This window comes from Anarhichas minor, unplaced genomic scaffold (genome assembly GCF_050575085.1).
Source record: "Anarhichas minor isolate MPS153535 unplaced genomic scaffold, ASM5057508v1 ptg000011l, whole genome shotgun sequence".
In the NCBI taxonomy this organism is placed as follows: Eukaryota; Metazoa; Chordata; class Actinopteri; order Perciformes; family Anarhichadidae; genus Anarhichas; species Anarhichas minor.
In genome coordinates this window covers 11,405,045-11,432,563 of record NW_027466457.1, presented here as the reverse complement: position 1 = coordinate 11,432,563, position 27,519 = coordinate 11,405,045, and the positions used below count along the sequence as shown (strand labels likewise).

Genomic DNA, 27,519 nt, shown 5'->3' with positions numbered 1-27,519 from the left:
GAATCACCAAATGACTCTTTGACGTGTTCTGTTGATATGCGATGGTGCCATTTGATGTTGCCCAACATCTCATTTCTCTCACCTTTATTCCTGGCTAATGCTACGCACACATTAAACCAAAGTTGAATCATCCATTCATCCATTAGTTATACCCACTAATCCTATAGGGTCACGGGAGGAGGCTAATTGGACGAGAGGCGGGGTACTCTGGACAGATTTTAACACCGAGCATGAGCAAAGAAGTGTATTTAATCTTGATCGCAGAGCTATATTTGCACAGCAAGTCTTGATCAGCACTGACTAAAGACAAACTAAATTTATGTAAATTATATGCAATATAGCCAGACTGAAATGACAGCTGCAGATCAGATAGTTCTCGCAGTTCTGAGAGGGGAGAGTGTCAGGCACACTACCAAAGGATGTAAAAAACAAGTTATAATATAGGAGATGCTCACTGCCAGCTCCTTTTTCCACTTTTTCTTCTGGTGTCAAGATATCCAGATGCTGCTGCTGCTCCCCACTACACCCATAATTGCTAGAGGTGAACTACTGGGCAGAGGGTTGGCACAAACTGGGATCCTGGCCAAAGTTTTTAATTTCCTTTAATTTGCTATGTATGAGTGGACAACCAATCAGGGCTTTAAAGCTGCTGAGCAATTTATAGAGATAGAGCAGGAGCTTCCTATTTAAAGGCGCATTGTGTAATGTCTAGCCACATGCTAGCCACAAAGAAATAGATCAATATTTCAGGTTTTTTGTTTTCAAATTAGCTGAGCTTTACTTCATAATCTTTCAACTGCAGACATAACCCCTGTGGTACAAATACCTCTTATCAATCATTGAGTGGGTTGTTGCTGCCATTACGTGCCACATTGCCCTGTGACTAAAGTCCCATCTGTTGTCAGTTCCCTGCCCATAAAGAAACAATGCATTCTTCATATCAAGGAACAATTAACTATAAAGCGCGGCTTAGCAGACCTGTTGTTTTTCTCTCACCTGGATTGCACATGCATGAATAGGAGCTTTCAATAAAGGGTATCCACAGAGAGAAAGTAACAGCTTCCCAGGCCGCCCACGCTTAACCCCCAGCAGATCTGCAGCATACCAGCCTGCTCACGTGGCGACATGATAAACAATATCACCACACGCTGAATGCCAAGCTGCACTTTTTCCTGAAGAAAAACATCTCTGCATGTGGAGAAATAATTTGATACTTTGACTTGCTGTGAAGATCGCTCCGATGCACTGGTGACCATTTGTGCATGCTGGATTCCCGAGTTGCTGTGCGACTGGGTTGTTTTTAAATGCTGCTGCGCCAGTTGCGGGGACTTGACCCCTTCTCTGTTTGTTTACATTAGTCCAACAGATGTTCAACTAACTGGACCCAGTTTTCTGAGAATTTACCCTGTAACTTCTCTGGGGATAAAGATCTGTCTTCCCGCAAATAAACCACGGGCCATCCGATGACGCACTGTGTGGGCAACATGAGCTGTGGTGTACATACACTATTGGTTACTTCACACATTTAACAAAATGTGTAAGCATTGTCTAGATTGTGAGAAGTGCTTCACTGTGTTAAACTGCAAACAAGCTATTCTAATCTTGCCCAGAAACTTTGTGACTGAATTTAGTTCCCAGCATCTGTCACGTTTTGGTATTTTTTTGTTTTAACTGATTTGATGGATTATCAAAGAATATCCATAGCTCCTTTTTAAAAACTGACCTGTTTCTTAATAAAAAGCGACTCAACTTTTTAAAGGAAAAAAAATGCAGAAGATTATTCCACGTCAATATCTATTCTGAAGCTTTTCCCATCAGTCATCGTCAGCACGAATTACCATGAATTTAGCATGCTCTCAATGAGCATTTTGCTGCAGTTTCAAACACCTTTTTAGAGACCTCCTCTGGCTTAAAGCTCGAGAGCTTCCAGTGCAGGTCAACCTAGTAAGTCTAGTCCTATCATATTGAACTGACTTCATGTCTAATGAGGAGGCTCCATGGGTATGTCCAATGTAAGTTAACCATGTTTCCACCAGCAAAGCAGCCCCAGGATCCTTCTGCAGCATCCCAGCTCCCCTATCTATGGCTCACACAGTCAACGCTGCTTCTCAGAGCCATTTGTCAAACCTCTGCCCACATTAAATTATCATGACCCGAGAGAGATATCTACCTCTAGCGAGAGACTCTGAGCCCCAGTCAGACAGAGACGAAGAACTGCATGAAAAATGGACCGCACAGAAATGTAGGTTTGTTCAGACTGTGCTCTGTGATTGTGTAGCTTTATTATGAAAGTCTGAGCACTGGCTGCCAAAAGAAGAATAAGTTCCTCGCTCTGTGTTTTAACAACAGTCACACACACGCAGCCCAACACACCTTGAGACTCCTGTGACTGCGCTCAAAGGTAAGAAAAAGATGAACCAAAAGGACAGCAGATGGTGGTTTTTTTCCACAGGAACTCCATGAAAGGTCTCTTATGTGACTCGGAGTCGAATGATTCAGGTTAAATAAGAGTTAGGGGCCTGGGGCGAGCAGTGCAGCTTTCACATTTATTCTGTTCTATTCATTAATAATGACCGCTCCTTAATGAGCTGGTCAGACTTAAAACCCAAATTGTGATTCTGACAGGGACATAGTTCCTCTAGTAGCAATACCATTGGTAGGCAGTAATCATGTGCGGTTGTGTCCTGTGTGTATCTTTGTGTGCGCACTGCACTCTTAATAAGGAATGCAAGTAAACGGGGAGCTTGATGTTTGAGCTTCCTCTATGTTGGCTTGGGAAAAGTATGCTGGAAATGCTCTAATTTGTCCTGTTAGTGTTTCCCTGCCATGTTGCTCTCTCTACATGGCAAAACACTGAGTACAAAGATCATTGCTTACTACTTGGGGAAACAGTTATTTACTTAATTTTGTAATTCTGTTTTTCCATATTGTTTCTCCTTTTTTTTAAATGTTTATCTGAATTAAGTGTCTAAGGTTAGAGGGTGTCCTATTGGGCTTTCTAAATAAAATGGATTTGAACATAATTACCTAAAATTAATCTACATCATCAGATGGTCCAAAGAACTGATCTACAGTCTTTTCCAGCTTCCTGTCTGTGATGTATAAAGTATTATTTGCACACTGCCAGCGCTCCCTTTGAGATATTTCCGTTACGACACCAGCTGTAATTACCCAGGTGATTTGTGACGTAAATCTTAGTTCACGTTTTGCTGATTCTTGCAGCTTTACAGTGGACGTGCCAAACTGTCGGTTGGCGATCGCCATGTGACGAACAGTGACTCACCATGCGGTGGACGTGTTGTAGGGCAGGAGTGTGGGGCTGTGGCTCTCCCCTCTGAGGCTGTGTCTGGGCTGGTAGTGGCTCGGGACCATGGGCTGGGCCGGAGCCTGGGCTTCGCTCTCCTCTGGCATGGACCTGTGCCACTGACTGCGAGCCTTCTTCAGCCAGCGTCCTCCCAGGCCCCATTTCTCCAGGTACACCCGGCACAGCTCGTAGTTTATGGCTGAGTAGTAGAGAAAGTCCAGCGCCAGCAGCACCATGACGAAGAAGCCGTAGATCCACACGCCGACCAGGGCTGTGTAATTACTGCGTGAGAGACAGACTATGAGTGTTAGCACAGTGTAATCTGGGAAAGATGATGATAAACACTCTCGCATGCTCATAGCTACCATCCATAAACCCCTCAGCTGGGCCCTTAAATCCCAGCTATGATGCCAGATGTGAATGTTTTCTGTTCATGTGGCAAGACCAAGACGTTCATCAAATCCTCCCTAGATAAAAACTAGTTAAATAAACAAAAAGCAAAAATGTATTAAGAAGCCCTCCATCATTTGCTGCTTCTTCAATTCTACAACACATTTCAGTAGCACAATACACATTTTAATCCATTTGCTCCTCCGTGCCTCCGAAAATCTGTGCTCCTAATTTTTACTCGTAAATTTTCGTCATGTATTACATTCCAGCTGGATTTATGTGGCACTTTTGAACTTTCGTTTAGCCCACCCACATCCATAAAGTACAGCAAGGTAAATGCGCAAAAATAGCTCCCTGAGAAATTTGAGAGGCAGCATTTTGCCAAAACAGGGACACTAAATATCTGGGTGCGATGTCTTTGTTTCTATGGCACTGAGGACACTTAGTTAGGGAATCTCGCACAAATTGAAAGTGATTCAGTCCTATTAGGGTGATTCTATCGTACGGAAATGAAAAGTATTATTACGACTGAGAGAGGAAGCAGGATATTATTCAAAATAGAGATTTATTTGGAGGGAAACCCATCTATTATGTCATTTCGGCACACTTTGCAATTTGTTTGACTGCATTGATTGAAGCCCTCACAAAAAAAGTGATGCCCAAGAGCTTCCACTTCAGTTGATCAAGTGAATCCCCTTCTTTCAGAAAACGATGTGGCCTTGGGATATTTATCTGAATAAATGGCTTTAAAATGAACATCTGTTAGGCAGGCGAATGCCACGACTGCACTCAAATCTAATTGTATCCTTAACCGCAATTGCATTTCTTCACCTCTGCGTTTTGAGACATTCACCTACAATTTAGTTTGTGAGTCTACTCGGGTAATTTGTAGGGGCAGCAGGCTGTACTTGAGTCAACCTGGAGGTAAGCAAACATGTGCACAGTCCTCGGAGGGATCGATCATGACCACACAACTAAAACAAATGTTATTCAATATTCAACACAGCAACGAAAGCAGAAGCAATTGATTATCTGTCAACGGTTTCTTGCTGTTACTGTTGCTTTTCTGAAATTTAATTCTTCTTCTCTGAAGCTATTCCAACTCTGCATCATTCCAGCTACTCTGTAACTACATGGTGAGCTATATAGTACAGAGCACTGACTCATGAAACCCTCAGAGGACAAACGCCTTTCGTTTTACCTTGAACTGCAATAAATCTCAAACTATATTACCATTTTTCTCCCATGCAGTGTGAGTAGAGAGCAGAATTATGGCCAGTTTAACTCGCTTGGACTGTGGTAAATATCAGACCCGCAGCCCTATCGCCCAGTGAGCCGGGATGAAAGAGCGGCCAAAGAGGCCATCTGACACTAAAAGGAAATATCATGACCTGCTGCAGGGCAGTGTGAACCACCCGGGGCCGAGGCATGCTGGGAGGGCATTAGCACAGAGAGCTGAGAGCTCCCACAGAACAAGAGGCTCGTTCTTCTGTGTCCCTCACTCAGCTGAAATCTGTTTATGCTGCAACGAATAAATGTGTATAAGTACTCTGTCACATATCGGTACGTGTAATGTAGTTTGCTATTAATAGTACTAAAACGTACTATAAGTCTTGCATCTGCTCTGTAGGATATGATACCATAGTGAAACTTGATATATTAGCCAGCACTTAACACCTGCCTTTGTGAGCTATCGTGTTGAGGCGTCGCTCTCACAACACAACTGCTTTCAGCATCTGCTCTTCTTCTCTGTGGTGGTTTTGAATGCCTCTGTAGGTGTGGATCAATGTCAACAAACCCTCTGAGTGAGAGGCAAGCGGTGTCAATGAGTGCGATGCTGTCGAGGGAGCGAAGCGTTTGTGAGCGAGCAGACTACAACCAGCTGTTTTCATCTGATCTGAGGAAATGTAATCTCTGAAACTGTTTGTTTCACCAAAGCTGTTCCCATAAAACTCAACTGAAGATATTCAGCACAACCTATTTTCTCCCTAATTACCTCCACCGAGCCACGGAGGTTATGCATCAGTCCTGTTTGTTTGCGTTTTGCAGCATAACTCAAGAACTATTAAACAGATTCCAAATGTAGTGAAGTTCCATCATGGCCCAACGAAGAACCGATGAGCTTTTGATGTGGAGAGCGAAGCAATGTGGCCGTCAATAAAGCACTCAATATTTCGGCTCAGTGCTCCTGAACCATGAAGCATACTGTATAAGTAGATATCCTTTCCTATTTTTGGATTGCTTTACAGCTGTAACAATTAGTCGATTGACAGAAAAATAACATTTGATAATACAGTTTTTGCAAAAATGCCGAACATTCTCTACCCCTTGGGCTCTACAGCATTATGACTTCTTTTGTAGTATCCTTATAAGGGCCGACACCCCTGGTGAGTAGAACATTTAGAATGTTTCTACACTACGGTGAACGGTGTTGATATAGATAATAATGGAAGTTTACTTTAATATTTAAAAAAAGGAAACTGATAAATTAAACCAAAAAAAGAAATGGGACTAACTTCTGGTACTGGTACAGATTCAGGTGTGTAAAAGGTCAAATCGGGTCAAATGGCAGAGTGATTTTTGTCTTTTTACTTACTTGTGTGCATAACCATCTGAGGTGGTGGTGAGGTTGATCTGCATGACCATCTGGAACTCTGTTTCGTTGCAGCAGTATTTGAAGGCGGTGTTGTTGTGGTGGCAGCAGAACATGTAGGTCTTGTTGTCCGAGAGGCGAGGGCAGTGAAAGCCGAAGTGGTAACCCCCTTTGTGGTCCGAGTAGGGCTCACACACTCGGTAATGAGCGGAGAGGGCTGCAGTTTTGTGGAAGACAAACAGAAATGTCAGACAGGAAGTATTATAGTAAAGCGGGAGACAAACACACAAACACTCAGTGAAATGTGACTCATGAACTTTTGAGATGGAGTTTGTATTTGTCTTCCTACTCTGAAAATGACAACCTCTTACTCGAATTATTGACGACAAATAGCTGTCAAGGAAACACCTTCCAAACTTCAGCAGCAGATAGAAGACGCCACCTTAAGCATACAGGCGTTGATGGCAAAAGCTCATCAACCCAAAAACATTGAGTGCGTCTGATCTATTAGGTCATTACTTAAACATACGCGTGTGAGTGCTTCTGGATGGAAATACCAAATGTGCTCCTCAGACCGGTTACATCATTTGTTATGTCAGTCCTACTTCTTTTTTTGGCAGCTGGAGTGATACGAGCTGATAAGAGTACCGAGTTTATTATTGAATAATGCAAAGATAATGTGGTACAAATATTACTCTGGCTCATTTACATCCATCATCCATCTGTAGCTGTGCATTGAAGTCCGTACTGCTTTAGGAGGCAATAAATCTGTGCATACTTGCTGCCACAAAAGGGGAAAAAAGCAATATTGTTTTTGTTATAGAATCTGGCGATTTACTTCAGCAGCAGCTGCAGACTCCATCTGATGATAATAAATCACCAGTTTGTCAGAGAAATGAACCAGATATGATTAGTGTCAGTTTATGGGGCCTCAGTGCCTTGATAACGCATCAGTATCACATATCAAGCATCTTCACTTTATATTACTGGTAATAAGACAAAGAAGGAATGCTCTAGTTTGCCTGGGGACAGACTGTGTAAACTGAATAGTAATTATATAGAAACTGCCCAAAATATGTTTGTTTTTTCATTTTATTTACCCATTATTTGATAAGGAAAGCCTCCTTGAAATTATTCATCCGACTAAGATTTTCAACAATAACAGTAAGTTACAGAGAAACCACATACGAATAAGACAGATAACACAAAACATGCCACATATCACAGTAACGTGATTATTTTTGGTTGTCTAAAACCATATATAAATAAGACCATACTCCTTAATATTTGCAGCCCAGAATTATAACAAATATCTCTTCCAAAGGACAATTTTTTAAATTGAAAAATAAACTGCTCTATCTAATGGTGACACTGTTTATAAATAACAGTAAATATATCTTTGGCGTTTATTTATTACAACAAATGCTATACGCTGATGCAATGTTTGGGTCCCAAAACAGCCATGCTGATATATCAGTCTGGCTCTATTTACGTACATCATTTGGCGATTTTGTAATAAATTAGGCTCTTTGATTTATTTTGCTTCATCATTCTCCTCCTAAGCGTGAATTAAATTAGGTAGTTTCATGTGAAGTTCATCCAGATTAGTTCTATTGTAACTGATTTGTCTTCATCTTGTATGTTTCCTTTTATCAGCGTAGCCTACAAATGTGGGAGCAAAAGTGTTCTCGCTGTGATTTAGTTCAATGTCCATTTATGCTGCGGAGTGATAGAAGTCTTTCAGTAATCTCCGGCAGGGATGGATCAGCATTTGAAAGGAGACGGCTCTTTCAGGTTATAATGAGCTCGGCGTGGCCAGCCATCTTCCCTTTAACAACCCGAAGCAGAACAGGCGGTGCAGTGAAGCGGTGCCGGATTAGAAGTGAAGGGTTGTTGTCTAAAATTCTTCATTTGACCTTTGCATTGACTGTACCGTGGTTCTGCAATCAACTCATGATGTCCCATAGCACGTTGCACGTAAAGGAGGGGTCAGCAGTTTGTAGGTGCATGAACTGGCAAGAAACAGAACATCGGAAGTGGACCATAAAGTCCTTTAACGACGCAAGACTTAAAGGTTTGGAAAGAGAAGAGTACAAATGAGCAACAGCTGGTTCTGGAAACCATACAGTTGTAAACACACCCACCTGCTTAATTTCATTAACACCTCTTGAAATTTAGGATACAGTTAACAGCTTGGCTCCAGCGTTGCAGTATGTTTACAATCTGCGGTCTGAAAACTGCCATGGCTCTCTCTGCCATTCCCTAACAAGCAACATGCTCTGACATCATATTTAATTATTGATGGCTACACTCGGGCCCACAGTTTGTCATCTTTCTTCTGAAACAGCATAATACATGCCATCAGCTTATCAATAGAACAATGAGCAATCAATCATTTATCAGGCAAAAATGCTAAAGATTCGCTGGTGCTAGCTGTTCAGGGGTAAGTTGCTGCTATTTTTAATCATTGTAAATTGAATATCATTTGGCTTTGACCGTTTGCCCGAACAAAACAAACTTGTTTATGTAACTTTAGGACACTTTTTAATGGTCATTTCTTTTTCGCTACTTTTGTTGACAAAAATATAGATTTATTTAAAAAAAGGCTTGTTTATTTATTAAATTGATGTTAAATAGTTGTTAGTTGCTGCCCTACTATCAATATGCTATATGCACCATCTCAATCACAAATTCAAACAAATTTAAGAATTAAATAACAATTAAAAAGTCGTTCACACTCACTCTGCTGATTATAGGTTTTCCATTTATTCCAACCTGCTCCTGTTCTGCCTCCACCCTCCTCTTGCCCTATTTTGTCATTTTAAAACTTGAGTTGGCATCTTTTCCCTTGTGCATAATGTATATGCCGTATCTCAGAGATGCGTGTTGGCTGGGTTCTTCTCTTTGTATCTTTTGGGGTTATAATGTGCTCTCTTCACAGTTTTACGCTGTATGTCCTCATTTAGAGAGCGCCCTGAGGTTCAGAGCTTTTTTCCTGCCAAGTGCACTTTGGCAAGAAGTGTTTTTTAGTCTCTTGATATTGAGTGTCTTAGACTTAACTTCTGGCCATCAGATGTCAACATCTATCTCCTTCCATCCATATCAACTGTGTCTTTTGGGGTTGTTTCCTGCATTTAGTTCATGGCACTAGTGGCTCTCTCAGTAAAAGACTGAGACACACGTTTCGAAGCATCCGACGTTTATTAAACCACTCTGAGCATATAACATGAGAACACCCCGAGTGTCTGGAGGCTCCTATAGTAGCAGAAATATGAACTTCCGAGGGCCACAGAGGCAGACTCACTGATAAACACCACACACTAAACTTTACAGACCTGCAGTGGACAGCAAGAGGAAGATGACCGTCAGGACATTGAAGGACTGCCGGCTGGTGATAGTCATCTTCTCGTCCTCATGTAGGAGGTAGGGAGGGAGCGAGAGGTAGGGGGGGGATGGAGGGAAGGGGGTGGCTCTCCTTTAAGTGGGCGTGGGCATCCTCTGCTTGTTGACAGCTCCTCTCACATGGCTGCTGCTGGGCGTCAGGACTCCTGGTGGGAACAAGACGAGCAGAGAGCGGAAAGATTAAGAGATTTGCTTTGTATTTCTGGTAAGTTCCACCCTACTGTGTGGACAGCTTGTCTGGCAGTGAGCTCCCATGATGCCTTTCCAAATCTGTCCTTGGGTTTATATAATAGGATGGCTCGGGCATCAATTATAATTGAAATTGGCACTCTGGGAGGCATCCCTATTGTGACAACAGTTTTTATGCTTTTGACAGGAGAAATCTTTGCACTTGATGCTGTCATTTCAGACGTTTGGAGCACAAATATATATATGTCTGTAATTTATGTGTATGTCATTTGGCAATAATTATTGGGAAATGGAATATGCAAAAAATATGAATCTGCCTTCAAACAAGCTTGCAAATCAACATAAGGAGTTAAGTTTCCAATAATAAATACATTACTGGTTCAAATTCTGGAAATTCCAGACCCATAAAATTAAACATTGTAAATAGTTGCACCACTAAATATGCACTAATTTTCCTTTTGACTACAGTTCCCTGTCACAACATGCATGTTCACTAATGCATTATATCAGCACTCCAAAACAGTAAAGACAGAACTAATAAATATATATATCTTATGAATGTTTAATGGAAATCTTTCTAATTTATCAATTTCTCCTATTAGGAAATGAGATTTTAAAAAAACACCAGCCAGCAGATATTTGATTATATAACTTTGCTTTGCCGTTAAGAAAACTGCCACAAGTGCAGTAAATGATGGTGGTCTTTGACGAAGTAATGTTTCTATCAAATATTTAATGAGTTACAGGGAACTTGCTCCTTCAGCACAGTTTACAGAGTTTTGATTGCAGAACTGCTGAAGAGCAGTTTACTTAAACGGTGCATCGTGGAAGTTCATGAACTCTTCTTCTTCTGTCACTGTACAGTTACCATTCAAACTCGTGTCGTCCGTCCACTGATGCTAAATACGATTATTGGGGTGGCCACACATTGTGCTTAGCCATGCTTGTTCCTCCTGTTCTTTGGCTAATTTATTCCTTTAAAAGTACCTGAGGAAATTGCACATAAATGGCTCATGAATAAGTTAAAGGTGATCTTTATGGTAATTTATTACAAACTCTGTCAATGAACCATTTGCATTTAGCAGTGGTTTTACAAAGGTAATGCGAGAAACCCCTTTGTGCTTCAATGTGACTTTAAAGCTCTGATCCAGTGGCAGCCACATGTGACAGAGGAACCCAGCATGAGCTGGAAACGTGGATGATAATGGATGGTCGGTCTCAATTTAAGGGTGGCTGAAATTAAAGTCAGCAAAGCTAACTATCTACACAAGTTTTATACAGAGTAATATGTTAAAATGGTTTGTAAAAAATGTAATTTGCTCCTCAAACCATAAAATCTACTCCCCCCCGTTTATACATTACTTTTCAAGTAAAGTACCAGAATATACCTTTGAAAATGACCCCAAGACCGTCGACGGCTTTAGCTGCAAGCTTGTGCAAGAAAGTTCTTCTCAGTAGAAGCTACATGGAAAACTCAAGTCCTGAATAATTAAGAAGCTGACAGCAGAATATAAACCACATATAAGAAGCAACAACAACAACAATGAGTGTAAAACAGCATCAATGTTCTACGCCTTCTTGTGATGAAAAAGAATGTAATGGTGGATCACATCCAGTTTAACGTTGCATCATGACCGTCTTTTTTCTGGAACTTTTTGTAACATCTCGGTGGAAAGTATTTCGTTTTGAGGCTTCACTTTGTTTTACGTGAACACACAATCTTTATTTACCAGGTCAGAAATGCAAAGTCACACTTTTTTAGAAGTTAGCGAGGCGGAAATGATGAAGTTGAAGTAGTGAGTGGTGCAAGAGATCAGCAACGAGCTACAGAGCATCTACAGGTCGCACACAGGGAGCCACATTTCTTGCCGCAGTAATGGGATATGCGAAGTGTTTGCTCGACTGTCGTTCAGAACTTGATCCGGATTTTGGCTGCAATCTTATCTTTGAAAGTAGAGCTGCAACGATTTATCGATTTGAAAAAAATATCAAACATTGATGAGTCCAGGTTCTCATATATGAGAAGTTCAAAAATGGTGTAGGAACGTCTCTCTTTGAAAGAACACAGCCTTTAAAGCTGCCAATACATAATTGATCGGTGAACTTCATGTCAGGCTGTGAAGAATGTAGAGAAAGAAGAAGCACTTGACTATTTTCACAGCTTTCACACCTGCCTGATCCATGCAGGAAACAGGCTTGGCTGACCGCTCGTCAGTTTCGGAAAACATTGGGTGACGCAGACTTCCAAATTAGAGACTGACCTGAGTAGGCTGGAGAATAATTACTGTAGACCTTAGGGTGCAACACCAGTTAACAAACAGCCGTGAAAATATTTTGAATCATCACATGATCAAATCTGATTACTTGTCCGCTTAGATCCGCTTGAGTATTGCACATACTGACACACAGACCTGAGAGCCTGAAGCAAAACAACAGGATCCTATATGACCAGATAAGATGAAATCTATTTGAACCTGTAAGGACCTGCACTCCCTTTACAGACTGCCTGAACTACACCCTTAAGAGAATATTAAAATATATATATATATGTATATATATATATATATACACACACACACACACACACACAATGCAGCCTCTAGGTATAAATATGTTGTGAAGTCAAGCATTACTGAAAAAAATATGTGCTTGTTCAATTTTATCCTCTGTGGAGGAAACTAAAGTTGCTTAAACACTTTGGAGAATCCCCTTCCATGTCAGTTGCTGTGTTAGTTACTGTCGCTCTACCTGTTCCAGCTCCTACTTGTTGCCATGTTTATTACGTAATCCAAACAGCACGGGCTGATGGCTGCACGTCACCAAACCAATGCACAAAGCCGTTGCTATGGACCGTATGGGCAGAATATGTGTACACGTGGAGCACACAGCAGCCTGTTTCTGCTTGAGTCTTTTAAAACATTTTGATCAGACAAGCTGTTCTCTGTTCAGAAGGCCCGGCAGCTAAGGGTCCCAGGAGGCTTGTTAGAGTGGCATCTTGTTATGTTTCTTTCCTCTCTTTATACTTCGAGTGAGAGCTACTGTCAGACGACTGTGCAGCACAACGAGGGATTCCCATCCCATCAAGTCCCCCAGCGAACCGATTCCTCTCTGCTGCTGTTGTCTTTTACAATGGCATCACATCATTGCTACATCGCTACCTGTGCTGTAAAAGGGCTGTAAAAGGGCAAGGTTCACTTCATCACGACGCGAGGCTTGTTTGCAAAGAAAGAAGTGAATGTGAAGGGTTTGTGTAATGAGCCTGATGGTAGCGAAGCAGAACATGTACTGTAAATACACGTATAGTACACAGTGCATAGTAATGAGCCTGATGGTAGCGAAGCAGAACATGTACTGTAAATACACGTATAGTACACAGTGCATAGTAATGAGCCTGATGGTAGCGAAGCAGAACATGTACTGTAAATACACGTATAGTACACAGTGCATAGTAATGAGCCTGATGGTAGCGAAGCAGAGCATGTACTGTAAATACACAACGTATAGTACACAGTGCATAGCTCCCTGGGACTGAAAAGAGAACATGCTGCTCAGCTGAGCAGGGCGTGCAACACAGATGGAGCCACTCGCTGTTTATGTCTGAGATCAAACTAAAATATACATAAAGAACATGACAACCCAGTGTTGGCGCTCTCAGAGTGAATCTAAAGGCTGTTACTGTATAAGAGGAAATGTATAAAAGATGAACACACTCCTATGGGGTAACCAAAAGCACAAAGAGCTTTTTTATTTGTCTACATGGTACTCAACGTTGTTGCCCGAGAGAAGAAGGAAATATTATAAGTGACCAATTGCTGCAGCGGGGTAACGGCACACTTTTCATCACAGCGCAGCAGGAGACCCGAATCTGTCAGAGGTTTGATGAGGGAAAGTGCAGTGGAAGATTTTGGACTATTTAGAGATCACAGTGATATGCAGCAACTCATTTCATGAACAGAACTTTTTTTTTTGTTCTAACAATAACTTCAAAGTCTGTGACACTATATTATGCTTTCTAAAAATCATTATTTATATTTGTTAGCCCTGCTGTATCTTTTATCTGAGAGGCTTTCAAGTTTGTAAAGGCACAAACTCGACATTACAATTTCTCTCTCTTTCTCGACACCTCAACTTTATTTTTAGGTGAAACATTTAGGCTTGTCAGTATTTCTATAACCTTTTTTCTTTTTTTTGCCTGTGGATGATGGTAGGTGGTAATTTATGCACACTCTGTGCCTCTTTTATTAGGTTTGTGTTTGCCTCAGAGCGCACAAATACACTCTCTGTGGGTACGTCGGGTTTTAATCTGTGTTAAAATGCGTTGACAATCGCCCTAAATCACACAAGTTTGTGAGCATCCGGAGTGAAGTACAGCTCAGAGATGAGACTCTCACTTCACGCGGGGGAATGAGTCTGCGTTAGCTAAGTGACCGCAACTCATATCTGGGTCTGCTGATGGGCTCGCATCCAAATACAGATCAGTATTCTGCTGCAACGAGCCCCGCTCCTAATTGATGCTCCCTTTGACTGTCATCATAATAAATTGGGTTTCATTCACATTTGATGACATTAGAGCTTCACTCAGAGGCCCCACAGCGCTCCATTAGGACATGACTCCAAGTCGGGAGATTTAGAGCCAGGATCTAATGATCGTCGCTGGCACAGAGACGGGAATTGTGTGCAGCGCAATTGTCAATGAGTTAAGAGCGGCGGCCTGAGGCAGCGGACTGGATGGCTGGTAAATGGGATGTACAGTAAGTGCCGCCAATGGCTTCATCGCAACATAAATATAATGTCAAACTGTTTGAAATACTGTATATAAATATACATTTTTAAGACCTTCCCAGTCATTTTATATACCTTTCCTGCTCAGCACAGCTGGGTCTGAAACATATTTCAGCAAGCACTGGCTGATGCACCGGCTGATGCACTGGCTGATGCGCTCAAGATACTTAAACTCAGGGTATATGCCCATATAGGAGAGCTGACCTGATACCTGAGGTCTCTTTTCACAAATTTGAATGGTTGAACTCATTGGGGTCATTTTTATAAAAGGTAATATGAGGTCAGGGATTTTTGTAACGTAGAGCTAAAAACACCAAAATGATCACTGTCCAAGACCTTATCGACTTAATACGGTTTGTATTGTCCGTTACACCAGTCTATCTTCACAACAAATATTCAAACATAAACCATGCACACTTGTGCAAAAACTAAACCTTTAACATAACCTGCAAAATGTTTTTCCTTGCACAACCATTGACCAACTCTTGACAGGAAAATCTTTTTCTACAGCTGGAACTGATAAGAGTTCACCAAAGAAGTTGACTGTAAGTCAAAAGCAATCTAACTTACTGTAACTATCTGGGGAATATTATGTAAGAGTCACTGTTCACAGTTTATACCTTGTTGTAAAGAACATGTGTTACGTGTTCTGTGCCAGCTCTGAGCAAATGTAATGCTGGGCTTCATGATGCATGATTTAAATTAGATTTATTGTAAGTAATACAGGCAGTCTGTAAGAAGGAAATGCAATACCATGAACTTTTTATTTAGTTTTATTGACCTGAAAGCTTTTTTTTTTTTTTTGTGAATGAATATAAAAGGACAGGCCGAGTCATATCTTGTTTTCCATTATTTATTAGAAAGATAAAAGCAACAAGTTAAATACTAATTGATTCAGCTGAGATGTACTACACTTTTTTTTTTTTTTTAAATCAATTTGCTCCAAACAGGCCCAGCCCAGTTATCTTTCCATGGAACTGATGAAGCACTGTCAGGTTCACAACTGCTCATTCATTTGCGCCGTATCACTGAGACCTAAGAGCTGCAGCGCTACAGATAAATATGACTGATGAACAGAGGTTCTTCTTTGGTTTATATAATCATCTGCCTGAATAAATATTCCAGATCAAATGGTCTAAATAAAGCCCCGAGGCAGCAACGTGTTTTGGTCTGGTGGCTTGATGTTGCTTGGGAGACGTTTACTGTTTCTGTTTTTGACTTGGTAATGGTTTGTTAGCTTAACACAAGCTGAAGATGAGAGTAGAGCTGTAATCAAACCTACATCTGCCTCTGGCTCGCTGAGTTTCTACCTGCTGAGTGCTGTCATGTTGATGGAAACCATTCGGCCTCCTGCTTCATGTTGTCTCACACCCTCAATTCATCTTTAATTTGGATCACAAAGGAAGATTTGAAAGTAATACAGGTATTTGTCTGAATCTCCCCAAATCTGACCAGAATAAAACTTCCGATAAAGTTCATTTGACATGCAGCTTCCATAATACCTGGTAGAAATGGCAGCACAGCCTCATTGTTTGGGACAATCTAGTGTAGTAAGACTTTTAGTTGGTGTGTCTGTAATATCAGCATCCATCTGGAAATAACCCTCCAACAGCTTCAGCTCCACTACTCCAGCCTCATTTCAGCTTGAATGAGCAACTGGTACCAAAACTACAGAGGTGATGGGAAAAGAAACCCGATGCATTTCCTCAAGTTTAAACCACATATAGAAAGAGTGAAAGGGGTAATTACAACACGTCAGAACAACCCAGTGACTAGCACCATCCAGCAGCTGATAGGAGAGAAGTAAATGTATGCATGCAGTGAGGGAAAGACGGCTAATGAGACATCTACTGGAGTCTAATAAGTTGAATTCAATATACAATCAAGGTCTCAAAGTCAGTTGGGGGATGAACATTTTGGGAGCCCCATTTAGGATAATGCAGATCTACAAAGGTCTGCATTCATAAATGAATTCTAGCTCACTTGATGCTACATGTAACACTGGATATTTAAGATTATGTATCAAAGGATAAAACCTGTTATTAGACAACAGAAAAAGTAGCCAGAGTGCTGAGCTTCTGTCTCTTTTGACTAGCACTGAAATTATTAGCTGATAAATCGATTAGTTGAAAGAAAATTAATCGACAACAACTTGACGCTTCAGTTGCAGCCCTACTTTGATTCGAGTTTGCTGTCCCTGAGCAGCATGTCTACTAGATTTGCTTTGATCAAATGACTTTGAGGATTGGGCGTTGTTCAGTTTGACTGCTAAATGTCACTGAGACGCAGTAGCTGTCGTTGGTTAAGTCACAGGAAGCCTTCCAGGAATTGTTCCACCGCAGCTCCCAACACGCAAGCTCCATCAAGGATGGAGCTGCCTGCAGGCTACGCAGAGACCTCGTTTATCAACGCATCGGCACTTTGGCACTCAAATTCAGTTTTCTTTGGAAGTGGATCTGTGACTCATGGAGAAGAACTGGACTCGATTTGGCTCCGGGGTTTTGGGAGACACATTCTTGCGATTCTTGGTGTCTGTGATGCAGACAGAAGGGACATTATCTCCCAGACACAAGCCAGCATTGTTTGTTTGGATTTGCTTTAACACCCGACTCTGGGCTCAGTTAGTTTCTCTTGGAAACGTTCCGTGTCATTCTTCGCCTGACCCTGGATTTAAAATAGCTTCTACCCGCGGATTAATAGCCTGCTGGGAATTCAGAAAATGAAGAAAGAGAAAATCATGACATGGGACAGCAATGCATGACAAAACTGTGGCTGAAAGACAGCAGTTTGTGAATCGGTGTTAATATTCTAGGTTACACAAACCACCATGGGTGTGAAGCAATATAATGTTCTGATCCAGCAGTTATCTCACGATATTTAATACTAATAAACCAACAAGCCTTAAATAGTAAAATCACTGATGTGAGGTGTAGTTAGTGTTTGGTATATGGTCACACAATTGACATGACTAACTATATGTACCTACAAGATGTAACCTATTACTACATATGTCACTAGATGACCCTGTTCCTTTAAGTGTACCCTGTTGCCCATGTCGACCGACACTCCCTGACGATATCAATAGAAATACTAATCCACGGTGACATTTACGAGTGTGTCGGATCCAAAAGTGGCACAGTGAACGCAGAGTATGGGTGTGAGTTCACCCTCAGATAACCCTCCTGAACAACAGTCTGCCTTAAGAGGTTTAACACCCCAGACCGGACCCCATGCGTCTTACTGTATAGCCTAGAAATAGCTGTGACAGATGTCCTGTGGAGCCCTGGAGAGCTCTCTTACACCTTGGGGTCCAAGAGGTCACCTAGGGTAGCGGTCACACTGCACCGCCAAGAATACCTCAGACGAGAGTGGATAATACTCCACACTGCTCCTCATCCAAAACGCTCAGGGTGTTTTGGCAGCCTGTATACATGGCCTGTTTAGAAAAACCTTGAAATGCAAGGAACCGTTTGTGGGCCGTTCCAGCAATCGTTACTGGAAGTGTTGGTTGACTGGCTGTCGTAGTGGGACGGCACCTCATAAATGAGGCTGTCCTTATTTTGACCCGTGGAGAGTGAACTCAAGTTTGCATAATTTTGGAAGATCTCCTGTGAATATTACCTTCCTATTATGTCCTGAAATGCTCTCTGAAGGCTAGTGAGTTCAACTTGGCTCATATTATACATTTGTGCTAAATGCTCTGAAGAATCCACTAAAAAGGTCCAATTGAGCTGATTTATGTCCCTGGAATGACATTTTTTTTATTATCAAATTGAACAATAGCAGGGTTACCTGCTGTTATTCACTGATAATATGTGGACGGGATTACTGTCTATCTAAATTATTAATCATTATTGGAGAGAGGGATTACAGTCAGCCAATATATTACATGGTGAATCAAAACAATTACAGTCATTTGAGCCCATAATGACTCACGGATTATAGTGAGTCTTTAAATAACATTATCTCTGTCAGCATGGTGAGCACATATATGTTTGGTGCTGCAATATAGACACACCCACACACACACACTTAGCAGTTGAGTTTACACCCCCTAATGAGGATTTTCTGATGTGTGCCATTCGACTACAGTATGTGAAGCAGCAGTCTCCGTGGTAGCTGACTTAAAGACGAAAGCCCAATCTCCCACAGACACACACAGCTTTTATCCACATTAATGCTTCTCCTGCCTCGTACCAACGGCAGCATCACTGTGTCTTCTGTTTTAACGATGAGAAAAACGCCATAATGCATTGTTTTGAGGGGGGAGGACGAAGCCCGTGACTACTAATGTCTGAGGCCCAGTCTGTATTTATACTATGGTAGTCTATCAGACGGTTTTAGAGGAAGATGGATTTTTTTTTTTTTTTTTAAAGAAATGGTGAAAAAATCATATTTTTCTCAGGAGAAGACCAAAAACTGAGCTGAAAAAGAATGAATATTTGGTTATTTTATTATATATATATATACTCTTCCCAAAGATCAAAATTGAACTCTTAAGCATTTTTCATTGTCGATCCATGCAGGAAAACAGTTTGCCACCATAATAACGATATTTCTTATCGCTTAAAATCAAGTCATTAGAAGAATAAAGCAAGCATCTTTATTTGCTCGTCCAGAGGTTGCATGCCCAGCTGTTCCTTCAGTCGTCTCACTTGCCACTTCTTGTTGGCGCTGTAGATGCATTAAAGCTGTTACCTCGACATGCTCCTTTTATCTGGTGATAAAAGCTTTTTCTCTACGTTGCACGGCTGTGACAGAGTGACAGAGGCTCTGCTGCACCTCCAGGCTCTGTAATCAACAGCCAGTGTCCGACACCGACGTTTAACCCTTCGTCCACTCCACGTGCACCTCTGCTGTCAATTGCATCTGCTTTCTTCCTACAACACCTCAGTAAGCGAGGTCCGTCAGACATACGGCTTTATATGGCTGTTGTTGAGACCAGTTAATCTGGTATTTTGGATGTGGAGGCGTAAAGCTTATTCAAGTGATTCTTCTGTTTTGTGATTTTACTAAAAGCACTGGAGTTATGTTATATACAGTATAACTAGGAATGTTGTTCTATGTCCCTTGAGGGTGCACACACACACACACACACACACACACTGATGTAGACGTATAACTGAGTGAGTTTAAGCACATGATACCTTCTGGTAAGATGCTCTAAATGAGGAGTTGTAACACATATTACATCTAAATCTGTGTGTGTGCGTGCGTGTGTGTGCAGGCAAAATAGCTGAAATTGTGACAAAAACAACTTGTCGCTCATTTGCCACAATAGTCCGAATTTTAAGTATTTTGAGAGAGCTTTGTTTACTGCTCTCAAATGAAATAACCAGTTTTATACAAAGTGTTTACACAGATCGGTAACATGCTGCACATACATTATAGAAGATATATATATATACTTTGTATAAAGACACAGAGCTTCTCTTATCGTAAAGTTAACTCCACTCATTTTAACATAATGGGTATTAGTGTATTTCTCCACTGCTGGTTAACTCTGACATTTGAAAGCTGCTTTATTTGCCGTGAACTGACATTAAACTCTGAATATAGTTCACAAGTCAGAGCAGGTTGGGATTCATTTCTAGTATAGTAGTATAGTGTCACCACCAGCAGCATATTTCTTGCTACAGTCATGTGAGATCTGTGAAGGTGATCAACATCATTGTAGTCACATATAACACTGATCAATTGGAGGGTAAACACAGGTCAAAGAGGAGGCCTCTGATCACAGGTCAGACACCAAATAATGAGTATTGACATAGAGTGGGTTCATGCATAAAGATTTAAATGCCAACATGTCAATAATGTGGTTATTCTCTCAGGGTTTTCTCTTTTCTAATGTCACCCTTGAGAAAAGTCCTTCCTCCCTAAATTAAGGTTTTTAAGAACTGATTACATTGAAAAGAGAACAATATACAGATGGGGCTTATTATTTTAATTAATGCATTGTAATGAACAATTAGCATAAATGCTATGCCAAATGGCCCCAACTTCTGATTTCCCCAAGTACTACATTTTCCTCTTATCAATAATTATTCATGTGTGATTGAATAGTTTCAGCTGGGTCAATACTACAAAAGCCTCCAAGGAGCCTGAATCGATGTCATTTGTCTTCCCTTAAATGTTGACCTGACACACACACACCCACACACACCGAGAGCAAATTGGGCGTTAATATTCAAAGCAGCTACTGGGTGAACCCCCCCCCCCCCCCCCCATAAATAACACAGCAACAAATCTCAAAGCAATGTACACACATATTGACATTTAGATTGAGTGAAAAACATTTAATGGGCTGTTTTATCAGCGGCAAACAAGCAGAGAGTTTGGACTTGTGTGGCTGTTGTACAAGTGTTGCACAAGAGCGGGCTACTGATATTAGCATCGACAGTATGATGGCACCAAGTGCTAGCTGACTTTCTGCCTCTGGCGTCTAATGGCTACAGCATTAAAGTACACCGCGACCACATGGAGGGAGAGCAAGAGCTTACAGCTGATGAGTAGGGACAGTGTGTGTGTGTGTGTGTGTGTGTGTGTGTGTGTGTGTGTGTGTGTGTGTGTGTGTGTGTGTGTGTGTGTGTGTGTGTGTGTGTGTGTGTGTGTGTGTGTGTGTGTGTGTGTGTGTGTGTGTGTGTGTGTGTGTGTGTTTGTGTGTTATTCGCTCCACAGGCCTCTGCTAGATTATCATCTGTTTGGTGGAATCTGATACGGAGGAGAATCCGCCATCAAAGGAAACTCAACGTTTCGTCAAGAAACCTGCCTCTGTCAGCCTCTCTCTCTCTCTCACATACACATCACTAAAGGCACACACATTTATATTCTCACCCACACACAGCTGCACATGAATACTGTACACACATACTCTTCCTCTTTCTATTTCTTTCTAACAAGCACATGAACAGAAATCAACACAAATTAAAGACACACATACTGTACACACACACACACACACACACACACAGAGCCAAGCCCAGGGCTGGGGAACTCGGTTTGAACCCTGGGGAGAGACAGAAGTCACAGAGACGCAGATCAGAAAGCACGACACTTCTGTGCGCACGGAGTGACTACATGCTGTTTATTTGGGGTTGGAGAATGTAATTATATGGCTGCTGTTGGTGTTATTAATCAGTTATGCTCTCGGCTGGAAACTGTTCAATATGATTTTTGTTGAGAAGGGAATGAGAGAATCCAGTGCACCGTCAGATAAAAGCCTTTGTTCTGTTCAGATGTGCCAACAGATGTATTTCCTTGTTTCACTTTTAGTTTTTTCGCAGATTTTTTTGTTTGTTTGCTATTTTAAAATCCCAATTTAAGGATAAAACTCCAGAAAGCCTACAATGAACACTAGAAGAACTATTTATAAGTCTTCAGGGGCTTTTCACACATGCAATCTGGGCTCCTTTCTGGGCTCCTTTCATACAAGGGTGGTGGACAAAGAGTGCTATGTTTTTTGCAATTCTTTGCAGCCTGCACACGTGGCGGCGCTCCGTTCAGCTCGGCTCATGTGGCCTTAACTGTTTATTCACTCATGGTTAGCTTGTCCACTCCTTGCGGCCATTAAATGGTATAGCAGAGGTTAAACACTCAGTTTCTGTCCCTCTGTGTTTTTTTGCAAATTCAGAATATGTATCTGTTTCAGATTTCAGAGGGTGGAAGGCAAAAAGAAAATGAGTCATCAGGAGTTGAAAATAATAGATTATGAAATGCTTATTGAAACTGTTGTGGCTGCACATGAGTTCCAGTAGTAGGTTACAGTAGTTTTCAGTTCTTCCTAATGGTTCATAGTTAGTAGGATGGTAGGTAATATAACTCTTTTACATTGGAGATATTTGGGAATATACAGTTACCTGGCTGAGAAAATGTTCAATATCTGGTCAAACATTGACTTCTGTTTGTGTGTGAGAAACTGGGGACACTATACTCTGAAATACAGTTTCAGTTGGTGCTCTCTCCTAAATAACCTATTCTGTCTGCACTCCGATACGTCTAGATTCATGGCTGGATTGTGATGTGTGTGCAGTGACAGAAAATGCCACTCTGTATTGCTGAGAGCTTCTTTTTTTTTTGCCACATCTGAACCGTGATAAGAACCACCACCCGTGAGATGACGATACCACGGTTGTATTAATTTCAGCTCCTCGCTTACGACTTTTATATTTTCAGATTGACGCACCAAAAAGTCTTCCTCTGCCAAAAGATTGTCTGCATCTGGTGCGGCCAGCTACTCTGCCGCTCCGACACCGGTTTGATCATCTGTTCTGAATTTGAAATGCTCCTCACTCCTAATTTTTCACCTTGAGGGCTTCTGCCAAGCCACCGGTCACGACGCCTCTCCCTGCTCTGCCTCCCCTGGTGTGTGAGAGAGAGAGAGAGAGAGAGAGAGAGAGAGAGAGAGAGAGAGAGAGAGAGAGAGAGAGAGAGAGAGAGAGAGAGAGAGAGAGAGAGAGAGAGAGAGAGAGAGAGAGAGAGAGAGAGAGAGAGAGAGAGAGAGAGAGAGAGAGAGAGAGAGAGAGAGAGAGAGAGATAGAGATTCTGCCTTTGTGCATGTGTATTGGTGCATGATATGCCTGGGGGGAAATGAGAGTGTATATACTGTACGTTCAAGTCAATGTGTTCACGGGGTAGACATTGAAACAATGAGAATGACTCCTCCTAGGAAAAGTCAGCGAGCCACTGATGGACTCACTAACTCCCCTTTGTGGCAGTATTGTGTGTGTGTGTGTGTGTGAGAGAGTGTGTATGCGTGCGCCGGTGACACAGGAAACGGGCCTTTACTGATGACTGATGGCTGAGCCCAACTGTCCTGCTATAGTTGACTGAGATTATGTCACAAAAACAAAGTCCAGACTAAACACAAAGCGAGCTCTGTCATCGCACTAATCTGGTGCTGAATGATCCTTTTTGAAAGCATCTCTTCACTTTAGTTTTTTTTTTTGCATATACACAGGATGTTGAATATAGACCAACACTTTACTGTCACTGAAATGAATGGAGACTAAGGCTTAGGCTTATGCAATATCTCTCCTTTTGTGTCAAAACACACAGTTTAGAATAATTGCCTTACGTTCCTCCACCTGTGTTTACAAAGAGAACACAATACTTTTTTAAATTTTTTGTCTTTAATACATTTTAATCCAATCGCCTCCACTTCTCCCCCCCCCCCCCCCCCCCCCCTCCCCACCCAAGGGTGAATCTTTAACAAACTCAACCGTTCATCAGCCTGCTTCAGATGCCTTTGTTCGCAGGAGCCAGAGGCCAACCTCAGTGTCTCCAGGCACACTTATCTTAACCGAGCTGAAAAATGTCTGTGAGTATAGGCTTTGTGGAAAAACGGTGAACAGAAGAGGATTTTATTGGTTTCAAGGAGAATCTTCTCGCTCACACACTGTAAATAAATACAGCCGAACAAAAGCAGAGTCCTTAGGGAGCTCATTCATCGCGTACACAACTGCTCTTCCATTCATTACAGAAATTACACAATGGTTCATCACCGTATGAAATCACTATATGGGCCATGTTTTATTTATTTTTTTAATTACTTTTTGTCTTATTCTCCTGTTGTCTGACTAGTTTACAGCATGAATAATTTCCTCCACTTGTGGTAATTATACACGAGGGCTCACCTAAGACTCACTTCCTCCAATACACACACACCCACCCAAGAGACGTATTATCCGCGTGTCCACGCATGAACACACACACACACACACAGCTGCACACATAGCACATTAACACACTTTCTATGCACATGCGCTTGCAGCACACACACTCGCAACAGTGTTTGCTGTCATGCAAAATCATGAGAGCTCACAACCGCTGCCCCTGGGCCTGTTCTCACACAGACACTGCAGGCGAGAGCGGCTTTTTTCACAGAGGCTTTTGTGTGAATGAACAAAGGGAATCTCCTTCCTCCTCTGCTCCCCTATCCCTCTAAATCCCATCATGTGCCACCATGCGTCTCCCACACGCCTGTTTCCAAGTTACCGGCAGCGTCGGCTGCCAATCCCACTTAATTGCCTCCCGTGTAAAGTGACGACTGATGAGAGCGAGCTGTCCTCGCCTTTTCCTGCCGCTCGCTCGCTGCTACCTCACCAAAGGAGAGGCTCCACCTGGGAACCACGGCGCACATACCTTTGGGAAATCACGCAGTCGTGTTGACCTAGAGTGAAACTTCAGTAGCCGAACTGGTTGACTTACTGTATGAAAAGAAACGTAACTGAGGGACTTTTAATTTTGATAAACTGTTTCAATTTAGGAAACTGCTCTATGAGGACATTTGATTTAAGCCCTAGTAGACTCTAAAGGATGGAAAGCATAATGAAAGGATTTGAATAGCAAATGTCTTGTTTGAGATAACAAAGTAAAGAGCAGAGAATGAAACAATAACAGCACGCAGTGTTTGCTTTAACAGCTTTCCTTTAGCAGCTTTCCTCACTAACCTTTGCTCGAGCCTGGAGAAAAAGAAAAGGTCTTCTCGCTCACTCCCGCTCGCAGAATTTACCACCCTGTTGCTCCTCGTTTCCTCTTCCTTTGTTGCGACCTTCCTCAGAAATAGAACCTCCTCATCCTCAGGACCGGGGCAAGGAATTAACAGCTCATGAGGGAAGCCAGGCGGAAGAGAAAGAAAACATGCCAGAGAAGAAAAGAAACACTTCTCTTCTCGCCCCTAAGTCCTCCCTGGCAGTGTATCCCCATCCGTCAGAGCACAGCGACTGAGAGAGTGCGAGAGAGAGACAGATGAAATGATACTGAGTAAGTGGGCGAGTGAGGGAGAGAGAGTGAGAGAGAGAGGGAGGGAGGAAGAGAGAGCTTGTGTGTATGCACTGGAGGGAGAGCCTCTCTGCTGTATGAGCTCATGATTATCTCCCTGTCTGTCTCCTCTGCATGCATTTTTTCCCGACAGAAGCCACAAGGTCAGTTGCTTTTACAGTAACGACACATTGTTTCCTCTTGAGGGAAAAGACTTCCTGTTCGTTCTCCGCTCAACTTCCCTCATGAGTGATATACTCCCGTGTTTTAAACACTATAGTGTTTTAATGCATTTAAAAGAACTCTGTTCCTCTCCCTCATGTATTAGCATCCTTGTGAGAGTTAATCTAATCTCTTCTCTCACCAGCATTGTCTGCCCAGAGGCTGTTCCAACGAGGAATGTGTTGCAATTTTATTTCGGATTCACGCTGTGCAAAGATGTAAACAGACAAACAGAAGTGACATTGTGTCAAACGCACAAATTAACTGAAGAGAAAACCGCATGGTTTGTACTTGTGCACACTGGAAAAAGATTTTTAAAAAACTGCATGCATGCAGCACCAGACGGCAACCTCCCAGTTCTGAAAAGTGAAGCCAATGCAGAAGAGCCTTAAACTTGCATTCTCTCTAATGGCCAGCAGGGGGCGGCGACTCCGGTTGCAAAAAGAAGTCCGATTGTATAGAAGTCTATGAGAAAATGACCCTACTTCTCACTTGATTTATTACCTCAGTAAACATTGTAAACATGAGTTTATGGTCTCAATTGTTAGTTTTAAGTCTCCTTCGAGACAGCATTATGTTCATTTAGTAATTTATGGTCCAATTTAGAGACAAATAGACCATAAAGCAGGGTAAGCTTTAGGGCGGGGCCACCTTGTGATAGCGGTAGCGACAATAGAAGTAAATATGAAATAGAATATAAATAGAATACTATTAGTAATAACATCCATTACCATCAATGCAATTGTAGAGACAAAGCTAACAAAAGACATCACCTTGGACTACGGAAAGCTGTGAATCTGCATTTTTTTTCCACCATTTTCTGTCGATCTATAGACTAATTCATTGAAATAAAATAGATTGATTGATGAAGAAAATCATCATTATGTGCACCAACATTGCATTTGCATGGAAACATTTTATTGACAGGACTGGTTAAGTGAGAAGATTGGCTTGCTCCAGGCCACTATGGGAATTGAAGCACTTTATGGCCACCTCCCAGCTGTGTTCATCAACACTTTCAGTGCTTATTGTAGATCAGGAATAAATTAAAGGTGTCCAAATTATTATTAAAACGACAATGACGATTGTTTTTTTTCAAAGCCCGGCTTTACGTCACTATCCGAACAGTAAATTAGTTGGAACGGTTGGTTTTGTAACATTTACAAGCGTAAAGATAAACCAGTATTGACACTGGTGACTTGGTCTGGAAGTGTGTATGGGACATGCTGTAACTGTGAGGCTCTGCCTTTCTTTTCTGCTCTGCCGATTCCTGATGTTGCATGACAGCCGGAGAGCCTAAGCGCCTCCCTGAGGTACGTCGCATACTTGGGTCAATATGCACGTGAAGTGGCAGATTAATCTGGTCACATGCATCCCTAAAAGGTGATTCAGGGGCCAAACTGACAGCATCCTCAATTATGTTGATGAAGTGTCAAAATGTCATGAATCACACACACACGCACACCACAGGCAAAGTTCACACCACAGATGAAGTGATAGAGAATATCTTCGGAGCGAAAGGTACGAACATATGGCCGGGGTGTATTGGTGCTGCACGTTCGCCCGCGGACCGGGGCGAGCAAGAGGTGCTCCCGTGGTGCACTGTGGGTATTGTGCCGTCGCGGCTGGCGGGTGATGCTCCGCCACATGCAGCAGGAAGAGGGAGCTCCGATTAGGGCCAGCTTCTGTCACAGGGAGAGTGGGTCGACAGGGCGGCCTGAGGAAGGCTGTGTGATGATCAGCCAGGAGGAAGTGTGCACAGCCGCGATACAACCAGTGCGTTTGTGTGTCTGCATGTGGACTTGAGTGAGGGTTTGCAGGAAATAGCCAACTACTCATAGTCATTTCCGATCCAGCACAATCGCTTCAGGGCCATCCT

General features: G+C 42.1%; 1 protein-coding gene across 2 annotated transcripts in view; it reads right to left on the bottom strand.

Annotated features, from left to right (window-relative positions):
* The window catches only part of shisal1b (shisa like 1b), a 30,868-nt gene extending 5,469 nt beyond the window's left edge, over positions 1–25,399 (bottom strand). Inside the window, exons 1-4 of one of the 2 annotated variants that reach the window (XM_076089425.1) lie at positions 25,109–25,399; positions 9,623–9,835; positions 6,291–6,504; positions 3,284–3,586 (exon numbers count right to left, since the gene is read on the bottom strand). In XM_076089425.1, coding sequence (XP_075945540.1) covers positions 3,284–3,586; positions 6,291–6,504; positions 9,623–9,689 — 584 coding nt within the window. In that variant the 5' untranslated portion in view covers positions 9,690–9,835; positions 25,109–25,399. Of the gene's footprint in view, positions 1–3,279; positions 3,587–6,290; positions 6,505–9,622; positions 9,836–25,108 lie in introns of those variants that run through there. The other variant, XM_076089424.1, reaches the window with a different exon arrangement.
* Between the last annotated feature and the right edge of the window lie 2,120 nt (positions 25,400–27,519).